At 43.3% G+C, this 20024-nt stretch overlaps 1 protein-coding gene across 6 annotated transcripts in view; it reads left to right on the top strand.

The window, feature by feature from the left end:
- KDM2B (lysine demethylase 2B) overlaps window positions 1-20024 on the top strand; it is a 117083-nt gene that overhangs the window by 51678 nt on the left and 45381 nt on the right. For all 6 annotated transcript variants that reach the window (XM_039380323.1, XM_027739770.2, XM_027739774.2 and 3 more), the window contains 3 exons: window positions 3771-3886; window positions 10064-10190; window positions 17602-18056. In XM_039380323.1, coding sequence (XP_039236257.1) covers window positions 3771-3886; window positions 10064-10190; window positions 17602-18056 — 698 coding nt within the window. The remainder of the gene's footprint in view (window positions 1-3770; window positions 3887-10063; window positions 10191-17601; window positions 18057-20024) is intronic.

Here is a 20024-nt window from a genome sequence, read left to right on the forward strand (position 1 = left end):
TTAGTAATTGGGGAGCTGAGAAGATGGGTGTTCTTGTTTGCAAATGGTCACAATGAACATTCATCCTCCTCAGTTTATTTCTGAGTCGTGCTGTATCTAAGCTGTGGGGATGGATTGAATGTGCCATCCAAGCTTCTCTGTTCTCAGAGCTCATTTCCACAATATATTACCCTGATGGAAACTGTTTCCTGTGTTCTGCTCATCTCTGTTTCCTCCTACTTCGACTTTTCTGGTGCTGGCTCCCAGTTTTTCTCTGTACACAGCCTTGTTAATATTAGAACAGGAGATTTCAATGTTTTTTTTTTCCTTTGTAACGCCTGTGTCCATCTTCCTGGGATTTTCTGCCTGGTCAATTCTCCCATCCTTTTTGTCTAACCTTGCCCATTCTGTCCTGTGTCCCTGGAATACACCTCTTGGCGTTTGTGCCTCTGCAGTTTCAATTATGCACGGACGTTCCTCAGGCAAGTGGAAGCTATTTTGGGATACAGTGTGACTGAAACACCCTGTACAGCTGAGTGGCCAAAATCTATTTTGTGTGCAGGTGACTCCTGTGGCAGGGCTGTGTCCTGTAGCTGGCAGAGGGGCTGTGAGCTGGATCCTGCCTGTGGGAGCACGTGAACTGCTGGAGATCTGGGATTCCCTGGGACTGAGCTCTGTGCTCAGCAGTGAAGGGATGGTACCCACAGGCATCATCCATACCCATCTCTGAGCTGTGCCTGGAAATCATCCTGTTCCATGCTTTGGCAGGGGTAGGAACTTTACTTACCAGGACTTTGAGTCTGTTGCTTGGTCTCTGGTTTATTTTTATTTTCCCAACTCTGGTGGATTTTAGGGCTGCGTTATTGTAGGGTCTTTATATTGAGAACTGTGTCATTAACAGTATTTAGCAGTATTTTCAGTCTTGCTGTTAGAAATACTTGCATCTTGAAGGACCTTATATTTAGTTAGTTCAGAAGCTGGCAGTTGAAGGCACTAATTGTTGAAGGCACTAATTGTTTCTAAGATGATTAGTCCTGTATTATAAATGCAAGTAGGGAATTAAAGATGTTATCCACGGAACCAGAGGTTGTCTCAGATAATTTAAGGAAGACTTTAGTTTTGCACCTGTATCAGCTCTGTAACAATGGATGTTCAAAACTATATTTGTGTTTATTATCTTTCTGCTGAGCACTTATCAGGGCTGGGACACCGTTTGTTGGAGCATTGGCTCAAGCCAGTGATAGATCTTTTCACATTTCTCCCAGAAATATTGGGACTAGTGCCAAGAAAGTCTAGCAGATACAAAGATCCTTGGCATCTAGTGGGGGCAGAGTGGAGAGGTCAGGGAAGGTGTGATGAGTGAAGCCCAAAGAGCAGGAAACAATGAAACCAGCTGCACTCCAGCATGAAATTTTCACTGAGAAAATACAATTTGTAGGAGGAGGCTACTGTGTGGTTGCAGTAGAAGCATCCACTCAAAGAACAACTGCATTGATGGGATTTCATTTTATTTGATATAAAAATGAAGGGATATCTCCTTTTAACCTTTCATATAGGACTAGAAAGCCAGGCTTCTGCTCAGCTACTCCTTTTACTTAAGCTGTAAATATCAGATATCAAATTGTATCTTGAATGATGTTGCTCATTCCATTAAAATAACTTGTTGCATCTGTCGGTTCCAGTGTGGTTGGACATCGACACCTCTGCTGAGGGAGCTGCAATGGGAAGTGGTGGTGGGGGCTCTCCAGTGTTCTGATAACTGGCTGTTTCTGAGCTGTCTTCTGCCACCACTCACTTTTTCGAGCTTCATTTTGTTCATCTTTAAACCTGACAATTAAGGTGAATTGTCACACAGACCTACCCTGTGTTTCAGCACCGAGCCAATGAATTGCTTTGGGGACCCAGCAAGAGATTTGCTTCAGCACATGGCTTCCATTCTTTCCTCCAGGCACAGAAGTCTTTGATTACCCAGTGGAAGCAGTGACTCCAACTTCTTTGACCTTGGATCTGTTTTCCTTCCCAAAGACTAGATCAGGAAGATAATTTATTTTTCTAGTAGTTTGCTCTTAGTACAGACTGATGTATTTCATGTGAGGTGCTGAACTCCTTCAGCTGTGAAGCTTTTATAATGTTCATGTATGTAGTTGCCAACCTACCCTTATATGAAAAAACCCACATTCCTCTCTAGTTGATTGTTCTTGATTTGGAAGTAATAAACAGGCTGGATCATTGTGAGTGACTCTGCAGCTGAAATTATCCTGACTGAAGCAGGAAAGGTGCAATAATTCCATGAGCTGCCAGAGCCATGAGCCACCCACTGGTTTTATATGTGTCACATTGGGTGTGTGGAATCAGACCTGGGAATTGACTGAGCCCTGGAACAGGCTGCCCAGAGGGGCTGTGGAGTCTCCATCCAAGGAGCTCCTGAAGAGCCAGCTGGACACAGTTCTGTGCAGCTGGCTCTGGGTGGTCCTGCTCAAGAAGGGGGCTGGACCTCCAGAGGTCCCTTCCACACCTCTGCCATTCCCTGATTCTGAAATTCAGAAAAATAACGTATCCAGAGGGTTGGGCCTGTGTTTCCAGAGGGAAAATTCTAGTGTTGATTTTTTCTCCTTCCTATTTCTCTCCTACCAACATGCCCTTAAATGAAAGCCTCAGTCCCGCCATCTGCTGTGGCTCAAGGACTTCTCAGGTAGAGCCTTGCAGGCCTTTATGGTCGAAAGATTGTTGTGGAGGGGCACTTTTGTGGCTGCTAGCTGGGGAACCCTCTAGGCTGAATGGCATTTCCCTGCTCCCTCACTGATGTGGAAGTGAAGGAGAGCTGCCACAGCTTTAATGGAAAGTACTGCACAGTCAGGAGAAAATTGACCGCCCCCCATGTTGCTTTGCTGTCTGCTGGTTTATAAATTGTAATGCTTTTCATTAAAAAAAAAAGAAGGGGAAAAAAAAAGTGTCAGGTCTCTGTGGGTCCCAGATCATTAGCAGGATCAATTCCTTTTTCACTGCAGAGATCAGAGGCTACAGTCTTGCATAGCCAGAGCTTCAGCTCCTGACAGACCAAGCAAACAATGCAGAGGCAGAAGAGCTGGTGTGTGGCTGCCTGAATTGCTGTGCCTGGATTTTCGTTGTGATAGAAGATTCTTTGGAGCCTGTGGAATGAATTCAGTCCCTTGTGGGACTGGATCAGAACAGCCTTATCAGCTCCAGTAATAGAAATGTTAAATCCCTTTACTTGGGGCTTTCAGCCAAAAAGATTTCTCAGTTACTTCAGGAAGTTGATCAAAGGAGGTGAAACTTTCACCTCTGAAGGAGGGCTGGCAGGTTGACATTTCAGACATCTGAAGTTGTGTGTTCTGGTGCTGGTGTGAAGGACGTTTGCTGTGCCTCAGTCCAGTCCCACAGCCCTTGCCCCACCACTGCTGACATGGTTTGCAGCCCCGCTGGAGGTGCCAGGAGATACGTCTGAGAGCCTGAGTGTATCAAACAGACTGAATTTACTTCTTAGTCATGGATGTGGTTGAGTCACAAGCTTGAGTGTGCTCAGTAAACACTGTAACTGTTTGGTGAATAAATAGAAGAACCCGATTTACAGAGGGTGGTACATCACAAGATGCCCTTCTGCTGTGACTGGTCCTGAAGTGGGGCTATGAGCATCCCATTTAACCTTTCACTGCTTTACCCTCTCATCTCCTGCACAGTGGGGCTCAGGGGGTTGTTAAAATTTGATGATAAATTGCTCTGTAACACTACGTAGCACGAGGCATTCTCAGTTGTTTGCTTTCCCTCTCTAGGGTGGATACACGCGGTTTATACTCCAGTAGATTCTCTGGTGTTTGGTGGAAATATCCTGCATAGCTTTAATGTTCCCATGCAGCTTCGCATCTATGAGATTGAGGACAGAACAAGGGTAAGGACACTTGATTCTCTTTTTAACTGAGCACTTCTTTGTGACTGATCTGTCATAGTCTCTCTCTCGTATTCCCTCCTGACAAACAACAACTGACGGGATCTCTGTGTCAGAGTCGTTGAAACAAGAGGTAAACACGAAGTAATGAGACTTTCAAATGTTGGTTTATTTTTAGTGGGATGTACTCATCTGTTTTTCCCTACTTCCCACAGATGTGTCCCTTCTGTGTCTTTTGTCTGCCTGTTAAACTTTCATAAAACACCTTCCCTTTTGCATAAAAACACATTGCACTTCACAGACCTTTGTACCAGGATTTCTGGTGACCCCCTGCTTATCATCTCTGTGCACACCTGGGATACCTGAGCCTGGAGAACCAATGGCACTGGGATGGTTCTGCTGTCCACAGCTGAACTGACAAAGCTGCACAGAAGTTGTGTATGAACTGACTTCTGTAACTGGCAGGATTTTCTTCTCCAGTGACTCGATACTGTGCAAGATTTTCTTGGAGCAAAGAGTCTGGGGTGGGACAATAATCTGAACATTGTAATGTTCATGTGGCTGTAGCATCTGCCTGATGGAGAGGTTGGAGGTTACTGTGCCTCCTCTTAGTTGGGAGTGAAAATTTTATCCTTGGTTAGTAAACAGGACGCAGAGTCATCATATCCTTTGTAGTTTCATAAAGCAGCAGAATCTGAAGGAAGTGCCACCGTTTTAGTGGACCAGAGGTATGTGCAAATCCAGATGGGGACATTTTTGGAGGCCTTGCACTGAGACAGTACTGGTGAATCACTGGCACAGATGCCAGCTGTGGTGTTAATGGAGATTTTGGCTGGCAAAATGGCAGGTAATTGCAATTATTCTTCGCGAAAAAATCTTAAACCAGTACATTGTGGACATCAGTGCAGTTCAGTGTTGTGCACCTCTAAAGAGGGCACGGTTCTGGCTCCAAGTGGGCTTTCACCCCAGATTGCTTTCTTTGCAGTGAGAGTGCATAGGCCTGAAGCAAATATGTTATTCTGAAGTACATCTCAGTGGGAGGAAGGGTGTCCTCCTCCCAGCCTCCCTGACTTTGCAGGGGGTAGAAGGCCTGGTAATCTTCACATTGCAAAACAGTGGTGGGAGCAGTTGGTTTCCTGGAGTGACTTTAATGAAGAGAAGAAATATTTAGCAGAAAATGAATTCTTAGTGGAAGAGACACGAAGACAAAAGCTGAAATTTAGGGGAATTAGAAGACAGGGAGAGCAGAGAGCAGGAGTAGAGACCAGAGTGGATTCAGCCTGGCTTTGAATAGGTGTCCCAAGAAAGAGCATCAAGGTCTAAAGAAAATGTAAAGGATTTGGATAGGGAAAAGTGAAGGTGGCAGAAACAGGAAGGGGCTCACTGTAGCCTGGCAGAGGTGCTGGGCACAGGAAGGTTTTCAGAGTGACTGTAAATAAGAACCAGCAATACCTGCTGGAAGTACACACTGCAGGTGTTAAGGGGAGGGTCTGTTGGTGCTGGGAAGGATGGGCACACAGGAAACTCAAATGGAGTAGACTGGGAGGAAGGATCAGTGCCAGAAACTATTTAATTCCATTGGTGTCTGTGGGGAAGATGGGAAGGAGATGCTCTTTTTCCTGGAGATGTATAAAAGCTGACATTTTGTTCCCACAAGACTTGAGCAACCCAAGATCACACATTTTGGGTTGTTACTGCTCAGTTGTGCTTCATGTCAGGCCCCTCTCCTTGGGAAGTTGGGTGCAGCTTTGATCTTCTAAGCTTTTTATACCAGGAGGCAAAATTCCCTGTACAGTCAAATATTTTGGTAACTTTTAGGAACTTACCAGCCAGGTCCACTGAAATGCCTTTTAAAATTTGCTGGCATCCTGATCCTGGGGGGAGGTTCTGGGAGTTGGGTATCTGCATCTCTAAAATGTCCTGTCCCAGTTTTTTTGGAAAGGGATACTGCAACATTTGGAAATCCCAAATCAGTCCTTTACTCTCATCAGTTTTGATTTAGATTTTCTTTGAAGCCTGTGTAGTTCTTTATAATTTTCCTTGCAAAAATACTTAAGTGCTTTAAAAAAGACCAATGAGAGCCAAAAGCCCAGAGGTTCCAGGGCTTCACAGAAGCGATTTCAGCAGTTGGATGTTGACGTGTGCTGGCAACGTGTTACACACAGCCTGTACCTGTGTTTAAAAACTTGTATTCATAGGCAGGTGTATAATAACTGAACTGTGTGAACAGCTGGAGAATAGCAAGAATTTCTGGACAGAAAGAAAATAGAAGCTGTTCATCTAAGGCATACAGAAGTTTGATAAAAGATGGGAAAATCAATACTGTTATTTAGAAATAATAACAGCCCCCCCCCCCCCAACCTAAAAATGTCATGCAGGAATCTTGAGGGGGAAATGGTTTCAAAACAGGATTCTGGTTTGTACTACATTGTTTGCTTTGCCAATCAAATTTTGTCATTTCTTTGTTGAAATAATTCCATTCAGCCACTGGCTGCTCTGGCAGACTCAGTACCACACAGTTCACACAAATTTGCCAGTGTGAACATACTGCAAATGAGTTTCTCATCAGTATTGATCTTTCCATTGTGTATAGCACAGAAGTAAATTACATGATGTGATTGACAAAGTAATTTGCCACACTCAAAGTGTAATACAGGTGTGCTTCCCCTCTTCATTTTGCACAGAGCAATTTTATGGAGGTTTCACTGTGTTTAAACCTGCTCTGTAATGCTTAATCATCTTTGATTGCTGATATTCAAAGTAATTTTTATGCTAGGTGTAGTTATTGTCTTAGCAGCTCAGACAAGAATAAATACATGGTTGAAATGGTAATGCTGATTTACAGCCTGATAAAATTGCTTAGTTTATATACTTGTCATGCTTATTCTAGCTTAATTCCTCATACCCCTGGGAGACTTCTTAAGAGGCTTGTAGCCATTTAAAAATAGTTTTAAGGAGTAATAAAAAACATGTCTATTGTCGGAAACAGCTCCTAATGTGCAATTGAGGTAAACAAATATTCTCCAGCCTTACAGTTCGTAGAGACTCTCATTTTGCAGCCTGGCTTTCCTGGAGGCCAATTAACAGGCAGTCAAACAGGCCAAGCTGTTTAGCTCTGCAAGCCCAGCTTGAGGAACTGCAGAGCAGGGATTCATCATTCAGCATAGGGGGGATACAGCTCTGTGGTACTGAAGAGGAGGAATGTGTCAAACTTACTCCCAACTCATCTAAATTTAACTGCCTTAAAATATTTGAACATGAGTAGGGACAAGGGCACTCCAAATATATACGTAAGGTGGTCACTCACAGATGATGGTGTTTGCTATTCATCATGTTTTCTGGAATGTAAGATAACATTTCAAGTGGAGAGATTAATAATTTTGTAAATAATCAGAAATTCTGCTTCAATATTGTGATTAGATTGATTAAACACAAGTGGAGTTTGTAATGATTTTAATGGGCATTGTGGAAAAGACTAATACTTTCTTCAGGAAAGCCTGTGTCTTACTTGCTGAGGATTTTTGTTTTGGTTTTGGAGGAGGATATAAGTCTGTAAAATAATTTCACTTTGAACTGAAGAAATGGATCATATTCCAGAGAGGATTTTTTCTTGCTGTACAGGAATAATTAAATTTTTTTTTCAGTGGATTGTAAATTATTAATCACAGAAGTTAGAGCTGGAAATGCCTATTAGATGATCCAGTGTATTTCCCTGCTGGTGGGGAATTTAGTCCTCTGGCAGTGTCTGTATCAGATATTACACTTCAAACTCATCACAGAACATTTTTAATTTCTTTCCTTCTTTCTTTTATTCCTCCCCCCTCCCCATAAGGGTTCATTTGACATTGTAAGTGTACAATGGAAAGAGTATGGACATGCACATAATGCAGTTCCCATCCATTATAATTAATAAATGTCCAAGGATATCATAGAGAGCACACTCCTCTGTACTTTTCCATAAGGCAAACCTTAAAAGTTTTTAAAGCACTGTAAGAGTTGCTTTACTGGCAGGAGGCTCTGTAGATCTTTGCACCAGCATCTCTCTCTACAGAAGCTCTTCCTTCTGAAGGTTTGTAAAAGCAGAGCCTTCTCGGGCAAGCCGTGGATTCCAGAGGCATGGAGGGATTTGCTGTGGGTTGGAACATTGATAGCGAGGCAATTAGGAACTCAAATTGAATATTAAAGATTGATATACATAATGGGAGCACTGCATGCATTACTGCCTTGTCTTTCACATTGAATTAACATTGGTAACAACTAAATTTGGTGAAGCTCAGAATCTGTCAACAAATGTTGAGCAATGATGTCTTTAATATTCCCAGGCATGTGGCTGAAAACCTTTTGAAGGCTGAGGGGTGGAAGGCGGCTTCCTGTTTGTAAGTCAATTCTTTGCAAATTTTGTTTCCTGCAGTGCTCTCTTGGAAAAATTTGAGTTCCTTTATTAGCATATATTTTAGCATGGCTAATTTCCCCTGTGTTCCCTAATAGTGATAAGTGACTTGATCTCTTCTTTATGACAAATAACTAAACCAAAGGAAGAATTTTCTCCGATGCAAAAAGGCCCTGGGGTTAAATGTTCTCACATTTAGGGGGTTGTTGTTTGGTTGGTTGGGTTTTTTTTTTCCTTTTCTTTTTTTTCCCTTCTTTTTTTGGTTTGTGTGCTTTGTAACAAACAGCACAGGGAAACATTTGGAAAGGTGCAGCATTGCTGGATGCATGATCCATAGCAACACGCAGTTCAGATTTGCCAGCTGTGTTTGTGTTGAATTTAAGAGATCTTAACTTTTGGGAATTGCCATAGAGTATTTAAATCCTACACTGCAGTATATTTAGTGGGACAATACAGTATATTTTCCCTCTATTACATTTTGTTTTACTGCTAAAAGTGTTTGTATTTCCTGTGCCTGGTGAACAGAGGCAAGTTCTTTGGCTGTCCACCTTGGGGACAGCTTTCAAATATGGGCATTCCAGTAAGTCACTGATCTGCTCAAGTGGATGCTTTGATCACCACACAGATGTTTGGACAGGGCTGAATCTGAACTTCTGTGGTTCTGTTTAGACTTCAGGCTTTCAGGTATTCTGGGGTGGGGTGGTGTTTTGGTTTTATTTTGTTTCTTCTAAGGTAATGCTCCTTTCTGGTGCAGTCCAGGTTTTCACTAAAGGTGGGTGCACACCTCTGGGCTAGGGCAGAGTTAATATGCAGAGAATGTTTTAAAGCAGCTCCTACAATCCCAGTGCAGTGCATGCATGTGAGCCTGCAAAATGCAGATTTCTGTGCCACCAGGAGAAAGTACAAGTGCATGCAGGATACATGGCATCCATTTTTAACAAATCACAAGAAAAACACACATCTTCCTGCATTTTAGGAGCTTCCCAGATTCTTCTTTGCTACAGTGACCTCCCACAGATAGAAAACTATATTGGAAGGGAAGGAAACCCACTTTGTTTTCTTTTGAATCTGAAATGCTCTCACAAATGCCTAATGTTGGAGAATTAAGCTTTTAGCGTGAGTACAACAGGTCTAAGAAACAGTGCACAGCTTGACAGGATCTTTTGTCAAAATCCTGCTTTTCTGTCCTTATTCTGTTTGTGGCAAAACCTAACTTGTTATCAAAATACTCAGTGTAAACCACATAAGGGATTTTTACTTCAGTGTGCAGTTATCAATAATTAAGAATTTATGTATTCATTTATATAATTAAATTGTTGTGATGACCACAATTGCAAAAGAGGTGTTTCCTGCTTGACTCATTTAGGTAATGTTGCCATTTTGATAAGAATCCTGTGCTAGTGTTTAGGGGATGGAAACCCACGCCTGTACTTTGAGCTTTAGTGACTAACATCTGTATGTGACCACCCTATGTTTATACAGCAGGTAAATAATTCCGTAGGGGCCATCCATCAGCTTCCTGATTTCACAAGAACACAAACCCTCTCCTCTCCCACCACCCCAAGAGGATACAAATTAGTGAACCAAGAAATGCTGCTGTCATGGCAGGCAGGCAGGCTCGCTCCTCATTCCGTATGCTGGAGGCATTCAGCTCCCTGCTCCCACCCTCTCCCCTCCCCCTCCTGCACACTGTTTGTGCTCTTGATAACACGATGGCAATGATGACTGGCCCTTGTGCTGCAAACTTCTCTCCCTTCCCCATGGACTGACAGTGTTGCTCTTGCTTCCAGGTGCACGCCAAATTCCGGTATCCTTTCTACTATGAAATGTGCTGGTATGTTCTGGAGAGATACGTGTCCTGTGTGACCCAGCGCTGCCACCTCAGCAAAGAGTACCAGAAAGAATCAATGTTAATTGGTGAGTGAATCCTTTGAGTGCACATTCACCACTGGTGCTGGCACCTCGGGCTACTTGCTGCTTTGGTTTCTGCAAAGCAGATTATAAATTGAACTGGAGAACTGTAGTATTTCTAATGAACTGTTTCTTTTATTTTGGGGTGAGGAAGATTTTTGACTCTTTAAGCATTTCCAGGAAGTACCAACTTACTTTGAATTAGATTTATTGAGCCCTCCCTTAGCAAGTGGATCCTAGAAAAATATTTTTTGGATGCGTTTGTTCCTTGGTTTCAGTAATGTTTGTGTTGAGATGATCTGCCAAACAGTTGAGGATTTACTGCCATGTTTGGCACAGTACCTCAGTAGCCAGAAATGTGTGTATTGCAAATGTGCTCTGGTGGGGTGGATATTTAGTCCTTTTATAGAGTGTCTCCTCTACAGAATGTTTTGTGGTCACTAAACCTGCCTTCTTTCTCTTTTCCTTGAACTCTACTTTAATTCTCTCTGGTGACTGACTTCTAGTTCTGCAGAATAACAAACCCTAGAAAATACCTACACAAATCTCCATGATCTATAACCCCAGTGCAGGGAGGTTGAAGAAACCTTTACAACAAGAGCTGAAAATGGACCAGAGCAGAGACAGATAGATGTGCCTGAAGCAGGAGGGCATTACCTTGGCACTGATGTGAGCTTTGCATCAATGTGTGACAATTCCAATTGTTGCCTTGCTGAACTGCCCTCTTTTTCCTCCCTTTGATGGAACAAGGCCGTGGGCCATGTTGCCTCCCCGCTTTTAAGCACAGAATAGCTGAAAATAGCACAAGCACCAGCTAAATCTTAACTGATATGTGTTAAATGTGGAGGAGGACTGAAGTATTTCTGTGCCTCCTGCTCCCTGAGGTGCCACTTGGAGTGAACCTGGCATGGCTGGCACTGCCCCGGGCACTGGGCAGAGGAGGGAAATGTTTACCTACGAGCACAATTCTTAGTAGAATGGACTGATGAAGTTACGGGCAGATGTCATCCTCCAGTGAGTTTTACTGACCAAGAATAACTCGAGGAAGCTTAATAGTCTGTGCAGATAGGCCAGGGAAATTTCTTGGGGTCACTGGGAAGTTGGGTGCTTCACATTTAACTCTGTGAGACCTTGCTCAAGAAGGGTTAGTTAAGCAGGAACTCTGTGTGGAGAAATTTTTCTCAAAAGATCATCTTAGAGGAGAGGAGGGAATTAGTCCTATGGATCAGCTAAAGCAGTGAAAAAACTCTGATAACTACATTCATTGGAAAATAAGGAACAATCTCCTGTTGTCTAAAGCATTGGCATGAAAAGAGGCTGGTCCTACAGGCAGGGCGGAGGTGCCAGATGAACGAGGTGTAATTTCAGAACAAACTGGATGTGGAGATTGGATGGTTCAGGATATTGAGATGGGACCTTTTCCAGCTGAATCACCAGTGTGAGTTCAGCCCAGCTCTGTAATTACTGATGATGGTTTGGTGATCCCCACGAAACGTGCCTCAGTCCAGTCAGTAGCTGAGAGATATTCCAATCCTATAAAAGCTCACCTGGAACTATAGATATCCAGTGTCTAGAGGGAACAGGATTGTTTTGCATGACCAAAGAGTCCTGGTAAATCTCTGACACTGACATCCAGGGCCTTTCTCTCCAGGACAGACAGATGTATACTTTTGTTTTGTCAGAAACTTGGGTTTTTTTTATTTCTTGGCAGAATCTTAACCTTAAAATAATTACTTAACTGAGGGTTGTGACCAGATCTAATATATCTACTGGATCTTTCACTTTGGCATTTGTCATATTCAAAGGAGTAAAGGTACATTATTTACCTTCACAAAGCTGCACTGCTTTGTTCTGCATGAGTAATACTGTTTCCAATACCTTTTCTTTTAACTGGTCTGTGTCCAGGCTCTTGACTCAAATAAATCTCTATGAACTGTAATTCTTGAGTTAAACTGGTTTGTTCTGTGGTGTCTGTATCTTAATATTCACCTGCTGAGGGATAGGATATCCAAATGAGGTCAGTGTTCCAAACCCTGCCTCTTTGTTTTTAAACTTTTCTTCAGAGCTGTTAAGGTCCTTAAATTGTCTCTTCCTTAGGGACTTCTCTATCTGCAAGCAATTTCTTGATTTCCCCTGAGGAAGTATCCCTTGACGAAGAATTTCCCATTATTCTCCTTAAAGAGTAATGAAGCAAAGTACTTAACTTCCCTCAAACCCCTCTGTAGATTTAATTGTCTTCTGTCCCTCTTGCTTTAAGAAAAAAATTCTTCACAGCCTTGTATTCATTTTCATAAATTTCTCTTGATGATCCTCATGTTTCTCCTACTTCGTAAATATAATTTCCTTGACATAATTTGTTCTAAATGTCCACTTTCTACCCTTCCTTTTGGGTGCTAGAACTGGCTATTTTTCGCCCCTGAGTTGTGCTGCTTTCTTTTCTCATGTAGCTTCTGGGGCCGTGGTTGTGGTGGATCTCAGAAGCTGAGCAGCTGATTGTGAGTTGAGGAGGGCATCGACCAGACAGACTGCAGGGTGCTGCCCGTGGTCTCTGGGATTCACTGGGGACCAGTTTGCATAGAATTGGTAGAGATTCTGTTCTCCTGCTTAAAAAAAAAAATCACTATGTTGATAAAGAACATCTTTGGAGAACACAGAAAACTGAGTTCATCAGCAGCTGTGTTGTAAGGATATCTTTAGACCTTTCCTACTGTGTTTTTATTACAGACTATTTATTTGCTTTGACGTGAAGGTTGGTGGATTCAGAGTGACTCTTTCAATTCGTTGCCTACTCATGAAAATGTGTTGCTGTGACTGTGCTCTGATACCTCTGTCCCGATATTTGTATGCTACTGTAGCAATTTATATTGCTCTCTGTATTTCTGTTTTCTAAATGTCTCCACTCACAAAACTTCAGACAGGAAAAAAACCCACCTCTGTGGAGGCAGGGCTGAAACCCTGAGTCTTCCCACTCCCTAAATAGAAATGTAAGTCCAACTCTAAATGAGCTGGAGGACAATGGCTGTGGCTTCCTTCCCCATTCTCCAGGCCCAGGATGGATTTTCAGGCCGTGTCCTCCTAGTTAGTGTGTGAGGCTGTTCTTTTTCAGATCTCTCCCAGAAGGGCAAACACTCAGGGGAATGACGACATGACAGCAATCACAGGCTGCTGCAAAAGCACACCATCTCCTTCTCTTTTTTCTTTTCCTTGTCCCTCTCCACGGTGACATTTGTCCTGCCAGCTGAAATCAGAAGGGACCCTATTTGGGTTTTGAACATGCGCTGTTTCAGGGTGGATATGTCTTCATTATTTTTACTCTTATCATGAATGAGTCTGTGCTGGATGTTTTCAACCACAATTGACCTTCAGTGAGATACAGATCTTGAGAGTGAGCTGACAAAGAGTAATTGGGAGAAGATCCTGGGCTATCAGAGACATGATTTCTCTGTAGCCTGCAGCTTTTAAGATTCCCATTGCTAAAATTTTAACAGGGTGCCTCTAACTGTATATTAAGCCTGATGGATATAGAAAATATGCCCTCTGGCACAGTGAAGGAGCCATGTCTTTTTTTTTTCCCCCTTCCTCTTCTCAGGGGATAGAATAGATTTGCTTATGATAGACAGGTACTAGAGTACATTGAGTGATTCCTGTGTGGGGTGCTCCATGCAGTGATACATTTCCAGCATGCTCAGGGATTTTTCTGCTAATGAAAATGTCATTGCTGTCTTTAGTGGACTGATAGCAACTGCTGCTCCCAAGTCACAGTGTCAGGGATTGGAGCTGGGAATGGCAGGGTAGATATTACACACTGGACTGTTCTAAAGAGTTTAGAAAGATTTCATAATTATACCTCACCCCCATCCCTTTCTTTTAAGTTCTGTAATACAGCAAGTTATTGTCCAGCAAGGAAAGGAACTGTGTATAATTATTCTTCTTGTACAAGTGGATAACTGTGGGGAAAGTTAAGTGATTTGCCCAGAACCACAGGGAAGTGAACTGCTATAGAAAAAAAAAAAAGGTATTTCTAACTCTCTGTCCTGTGGTCAAGCCTGTGCTGCTCCTCCTATTCACTGAGCCAGATCACTGACTGGTTTGTATGAGCAGGTTTTATTTGCTTTGAGATGAAGGAGGTGAAGGTCTTTTTGCACTAAGTTATGTGGGAGCCCAGGCTGGATAACCCCTTGGAAAGTGGGTTTCTGAACTGGCACTGGCTGGTGCATTTACTCAGAAGAAGAAACCACAGCTGAGCTTCACAGGAGCTGTTTTCCACAGAGAGACTTTATAAACCAAAAACCTCCAAGTCAGTGGAACCCTGGTAATACAGTGCTTAAAATACACTTCTCAACTAAGTAAATGCAGATTATGCTTATGCAGGGCCCCAGCTGACAGCACAGTAACTCTGTCAGACAGTATTTTCATTGAAATGAATAAATAAAAATCGTGGCATGTTACATTACAACAAAACACTTGAAAACACAAAATTGAATCTCCCTCACCTTGAAGTTCTCCTTCCATTATTGATTCCCTTGGTGCTTTTTTTTTTTTTTTTTTTTTTTAGATTAGCAGCAGTAGCAGACAGTTGTGCTTTGAAAGCAGCCTGCTCTTAATCTGCTGGTGCACCAGCACTGTAATCCCCTGGTGCTCCAGAATAGCCTGGTACACTCCAGGTTAACAGCCAACCTTGTCCCCAGAGGTGAAATCAGCCAAGGCATCAGGTAGGTGCCAGGCTTGCAGAGAGCAGGGCCCTGGTTCGTTCAGAGGATGGACTGGAGTGGTTTGTGTGTCCATCCCCAGGTGTAGCCGGCGCTGCCTCGCGCAGACAGCCGGTGGCAGGGAAGCGGTGGCAGCTGGCAGAACGGAATTGCAGGCCCCCCAGGCCCCCCTCCGTGGGCTTCTTTCTCATGGGAATAGGCCCCCAGTACGCCGTGGTGTTCCCTCCTCTCCTGCCTTTTGTTTCCACAGATTAGAGCAAGAGACAAAAAGTGGAGATCGCTCTTGAAAGCTGTTTTCTGGTAGCACCAGAGCATTGCTTGGAGTAAATTATTCACACCTCCACAACGTGATCTCCCTCGCTTTCTTTAGGCCTTATTTATGCTTGTGATTTGCCCCAGTTACAGCTATTAGTTCCTGTTCAGCAGAACCACAGCACAGGAGGACAGAAACATGATTTTCTTTGTGCAGATTTATACCAATTTCTGTTAATGACACTGTCCTGGTAGCAGAGGGATGTGTTATCTGCTTTCACCCTCTCCTGTTTGATGCCCGATCATGGCATTTTCTCCCATCTAGGCTGGGCTTTGTGCTTCACTCAGTTGTAAAACAGCTCACCAAGGCTGTGTGGCTTAGAGAAGGGGCTCCAGCCCTGGATCCGAGAGCCTGGATTCTGATTCCTGGTTTTTCCCTAGATTTGATGTGTGACAATGAACAAATCCTGCTTTCTCCCAAGCATCTGTTTCCTCAGTTGTAAAATGGGAGAATGACATAAGCTGATTATGTAGCCTTTGAGGTGGGTCTGTGTGCTTGCTACTGTGGACAAAGGAAAAAACAGTGTGAAATAAAAGTTGGATAACAGAGTGGGTTTTAAATGTTCTGGTTAAGATATTTTCTAATCCTGTTTATTTTTCTAAGAGAAGCATGGGGGTGTATTAGCACAGAGCAGAGAGGAGGAGCTGCTTTGGAGTGTTGATGCCACCACCTCAGCACACAAAATAATCTGTTCTGTACTTCATGAGGAGGCTTTTTTGGAGGGTTCCAGGGAGCAAGTTCCTCTGCCCTGTGGATGGAGCTGGATTTGGCTGCAATCAGCCTTGCTGGTAGCTGGTCTTTTCTGTGACTGCCATTTCAGCTCAAACTTGCCTTTCAGGAGTCATTTTACGGCTGTTTTGGTTTTGAGGAAAATGCAAATGTTACCAAAGGAGTGGACTGGACAGAGATGCTGGATTTTTGCAGCCCTGAGAATGCGAAGTGGCCAGCTCGGATCTCTGGGGCAGTAACACACAGAGCTGACCTGGCCTTGCAGGGTCTTTATTTGCAACTGCAGAGCTGAGCAGCCAGGCAGGCTGGGCAAACTGCCCTCAGACATCCTGCCACTGCCTGTTGCATCCCTGGTACCCAGCTGACAAATAATATGTATATTTTGTAACATGATGGTACAAACTCTGCACGAGACAAGGAGTTCTCTGTGATCAGAGAACTTCCAGCTTGGAACTGGGCTCCAGCATTTGTTTTGAACCTCCCTGTTAAACAACCGGATGCTGAGCTTTTTCGTTAATGTCCAGTTAATCCTTCCTTAAGCATGATTCACATTGCCCTAATCCAAAGCTACTGCACTGCAGAGCGTGGAAGCTGTGAAAGGAACTTTTCATTAATTGTTCACTCACTCTTTCTGTGTGACTTCTGTTTCCTTCGCAGTGTTTTTGTTTGCAGCTCGATCTCGTACCCATTTCAGCCAGTAATAAAAATTCACATTGACTTAACTGGGTGTTGCCAGTGTTAACTGTATTTTCCACAGAAATTCCTGCTGTTGCTAGCCTGCATTCAGTGTTGTTCACTTAGTGGAGGAAATTGTGCCTAATAAATAAGAAAAGATGTGTGCTTGAGGGAACCGTGGCCACTGGTTTCTTACATTGCTTTCACTGCTTGATTACACAGAGTTGGGTAACAATTGGGATTCTTAGGGGAAAATTAAGATTAATAGTACTTTAGACTCAGAAACTTGCCTTTAAATTTTTCTGAGAAGTACCTACAATGTATCAGGGATGGCATTAAGAAAACCAGTGGCATGTAATTGTGACAGTCTGAGTGTGTTTTGTCTTGTTGTCTGTAAAATAAGCGCAATTGAAATCCTGTCTCAGAAGAGCAATGAGTATTCATGCACTAACAACTGGGGGTTCTTGTTTTATCAACAGTTAGTTGCTTGCAGAGAGGAAAAGTATTGAGGAGTTGATTTTGTGCTGTGCAGGGTTCCTGGAAGAATGATGATGTACAGCATTTTAACGTGCTTTCTCCCATCATTTCCCCCTCCTCCTTCTGTGCTCACTCTCCTCTTAAAGCTGCCGAATCTGGTCTCTTTCGGATTTGTGGGAAAATTAATTGTGTGTGACTTAAGAGCTCTGCCTACTCTTAATTGAAGGCATAGAGGACTGAAGCTTTGAAGAAAGCATAATTTTTCCCTAAATGTTTCCCAGTCATTTGAACTGAGTAGATGTTAATGAAAACCAGCATTAAAACAGACAAACAAACACCCCCCCCAGAAAAAAAAAATAAAAATCAGCTGAATAAAGCCCATTCCTGTCACATACTCACTAGACCATTCTCCAGTGCCCTTTGAAATAGGCAGCACCTGGCCCCAGTGGTACAGAAGTGTTTCAGCTGCGAGTTACAGTGGGTAAAAACTCAGCATTCTTTTTCTAACTTTCAGATGCAAAAAGAAAACGCAGCACAGACAGCTATTCATCAGATTCGTGGTTAGACATGGATGAAGAATCTTGTGATGCCCATCTCCAGGAGGAGAAGGATGACAGCTTGGATAAGAACTCCAAATCCTTGGTGGATGGCTCCTCCTCACCCAACAGCACACACTCAGAAGGGAAGGAGGCTGCAGGAAGGAAACAAAAAGCCACAGTAATGAGGTACCTGAAAAGAACTTTGTCCAACGAGTCAGATGACAGCGTAAAATCAACGACCCCCACGGACTATCCCAAAACACCCACGGGGTCTCCAGCTACAGAAGTTTCAACCAAATGGACTCACCTCACAGAATTTGAACTGAAGGGTTTAAAAGCCCTGGTGGAAAAGCTTGAATCTCTCCCAGAGAACAAGAAGTGTGTTCCAGAAGGCATCGAAGACCCGCAGGCTCTCCTAGAGGACATGAAGGTGGGTGTCATGGCTTGCTGAGCCACACAAACTGTATTCTGCGGGCACAGGAGTCAGCAGGAGAGCAGAAAGCAAAGTTCTGCCTCAGAGGGGTGGCAGCTGGTGTGTGGTGACCAGCTCCTGTCAGGCTGCTGTGCCACAGAGAGGGAGATCATCCCTCTACCCAAAGCCATCTCTGCTCCGGGAGGTGGCTGTTTGCAGCCTGATTGAAGTGACAGGCCCTTCTGACTGTCAGAGCAGTGGCCAGAAGTTTAAATCCTCTCATAGTTCAGCACTTGTTACGTCCCATGTGTAAATACTATACTTCAAAAAGTCTGTTTATCATTATAGTCATAATCTGCCCCTTTTGGTCTACCGTCTTCCTGGCTTACACCTCGTTAGCTGACACATGCAAAATGTAAATACTGGATTGCAGCTCAGAAGATAGATTGTCTAATACTCCCTGTTGCTTTTTTTTACTTTCACCTTTTTCATTTTCCTTTCCTCCATTGCCCTCTATAGGTTGATAATTATTCTCCACTGGTACAATATACAGCTTTTGGAGATGGTGTGAGGAGGGAGTGCTCACTAGTGCCACAACTTCTCTTTATATTTTTAGTCTGTGTACAGTAGGGGTTTTCAGCTACATATTTTCTGTACAAAAATGCTCTGTAAGACACAATCTGAGGGGGAGAATACATGTTTATGTGGTAAATGGGGAGCCTGTACTTTTTTAGTGCAAGTAGTGTAACAGCTGCTTAGAAGGGCTCAAAGCCAGTTGGAGAAGGCTGAACATGTGCAGTGAAACCATATTCCATGATCTTGGAGCTTGGAAGTGTGATACACGGCACTCGTTTTGGGAAGCCACAAGAGCTCAGAAATTATCTTCTTGTCAAATCAGCCACTTTGTACATGAAAGTGGACACGTGCCCAAAGTTGTGGCTGTGGATTCACTGGCTTGCTTTGGGATCAGTCATCTTCTAACAGGAAATCAAAAGGAAGCTTCAAGACCAGGAGTTGAGTTTGTGGTGAAGCAGAATGGTAGTGCTGCTTCTCCAAGCTTAATGCACAGACCAATTTTCATTTAAAAATAAGTGAAATCCAGGGAGGGATAGAACACATAATAACTGCTGCAGATGTTCAGTGTGCTCATGCTCCCTCTTTTGATGACATACTCCAGTGTGCTGAGACATCTTCCTAGAGCACAGCAAGGTACCATATGGGAATCTGGTTTAAAGCTCTGTGTGGGAGTATCTGTTTTCTTACTCCTCTCCAGAGCAGTGGATTCACTGACTACAGAAAGAGAGAACTGCAAATGGACATTTAAAAAAAAGGCCCACATCACCTTTTAGGTGATACTGTGCTTTAACTGGTATGAAGTGGGCACCTGCCAGTTTATTGTGTGCATCTTGCAGAGTTACAACCTTGATGTTCCATCTCCTTTGATAACTTCCTGCTTCTAAACTTTCTCCCCTTGCCAGCACACACTGTAACCATCAGGATGTATCCCAACATCTGGATATTGATGGTTCCCTGCTGGTTAAAGAGCCCATGACCACATCTAAACACCGTGGATGCTGCAAAATTGTTTTCCCTGGAATCACCTCTGTATGTTTGGCGAGTCTGTGACAGATTAGTCAGAGCAAGACCTTTTTAAAACCTAATTAACTCAAACATCTTCTTGAACAGTGTCTAAAGAACAGTTAAAGAATTTTCTTAGCCATCCTTTTTACAATATTGGCCCACATTTAAGTCAGCCCTCAATTTTCAGAGTGAGAATTAGTACAGCATAGTAAATTCATTAAAACCCATATATTCTGCTTCCTCCATTACTCCCTACGGGTGCACAATCCACTTCCCAGGTGCTCTGAAGGAATTGTAGCAGTTGTACTCAGGTCAGGGATTGCTTGAATACATTTCCTCTCAGGTCTGAAGGGGAGTCCAGCATTCCAGCACAGGCCTTCTCTTTGCTCCTCAGCAAATTGTCTG

The sequence above is a fragment of the Pipra filicauda genome, unplaced genomic scaffold (assembly GCF_003945595.2).
Source record: "Pipra filicauda isolate LSUMZ 115617 unplaced genomic scaffold, ASM394559v2 scaffold192_size1418226_pilon, whole genome shotgun sequence".
Lineage (NCBI taxonomy): Eukaryota > Metazoa > Chordata > Aves > Passeriformes > Pipridae > Pipra > Pipra filicauda.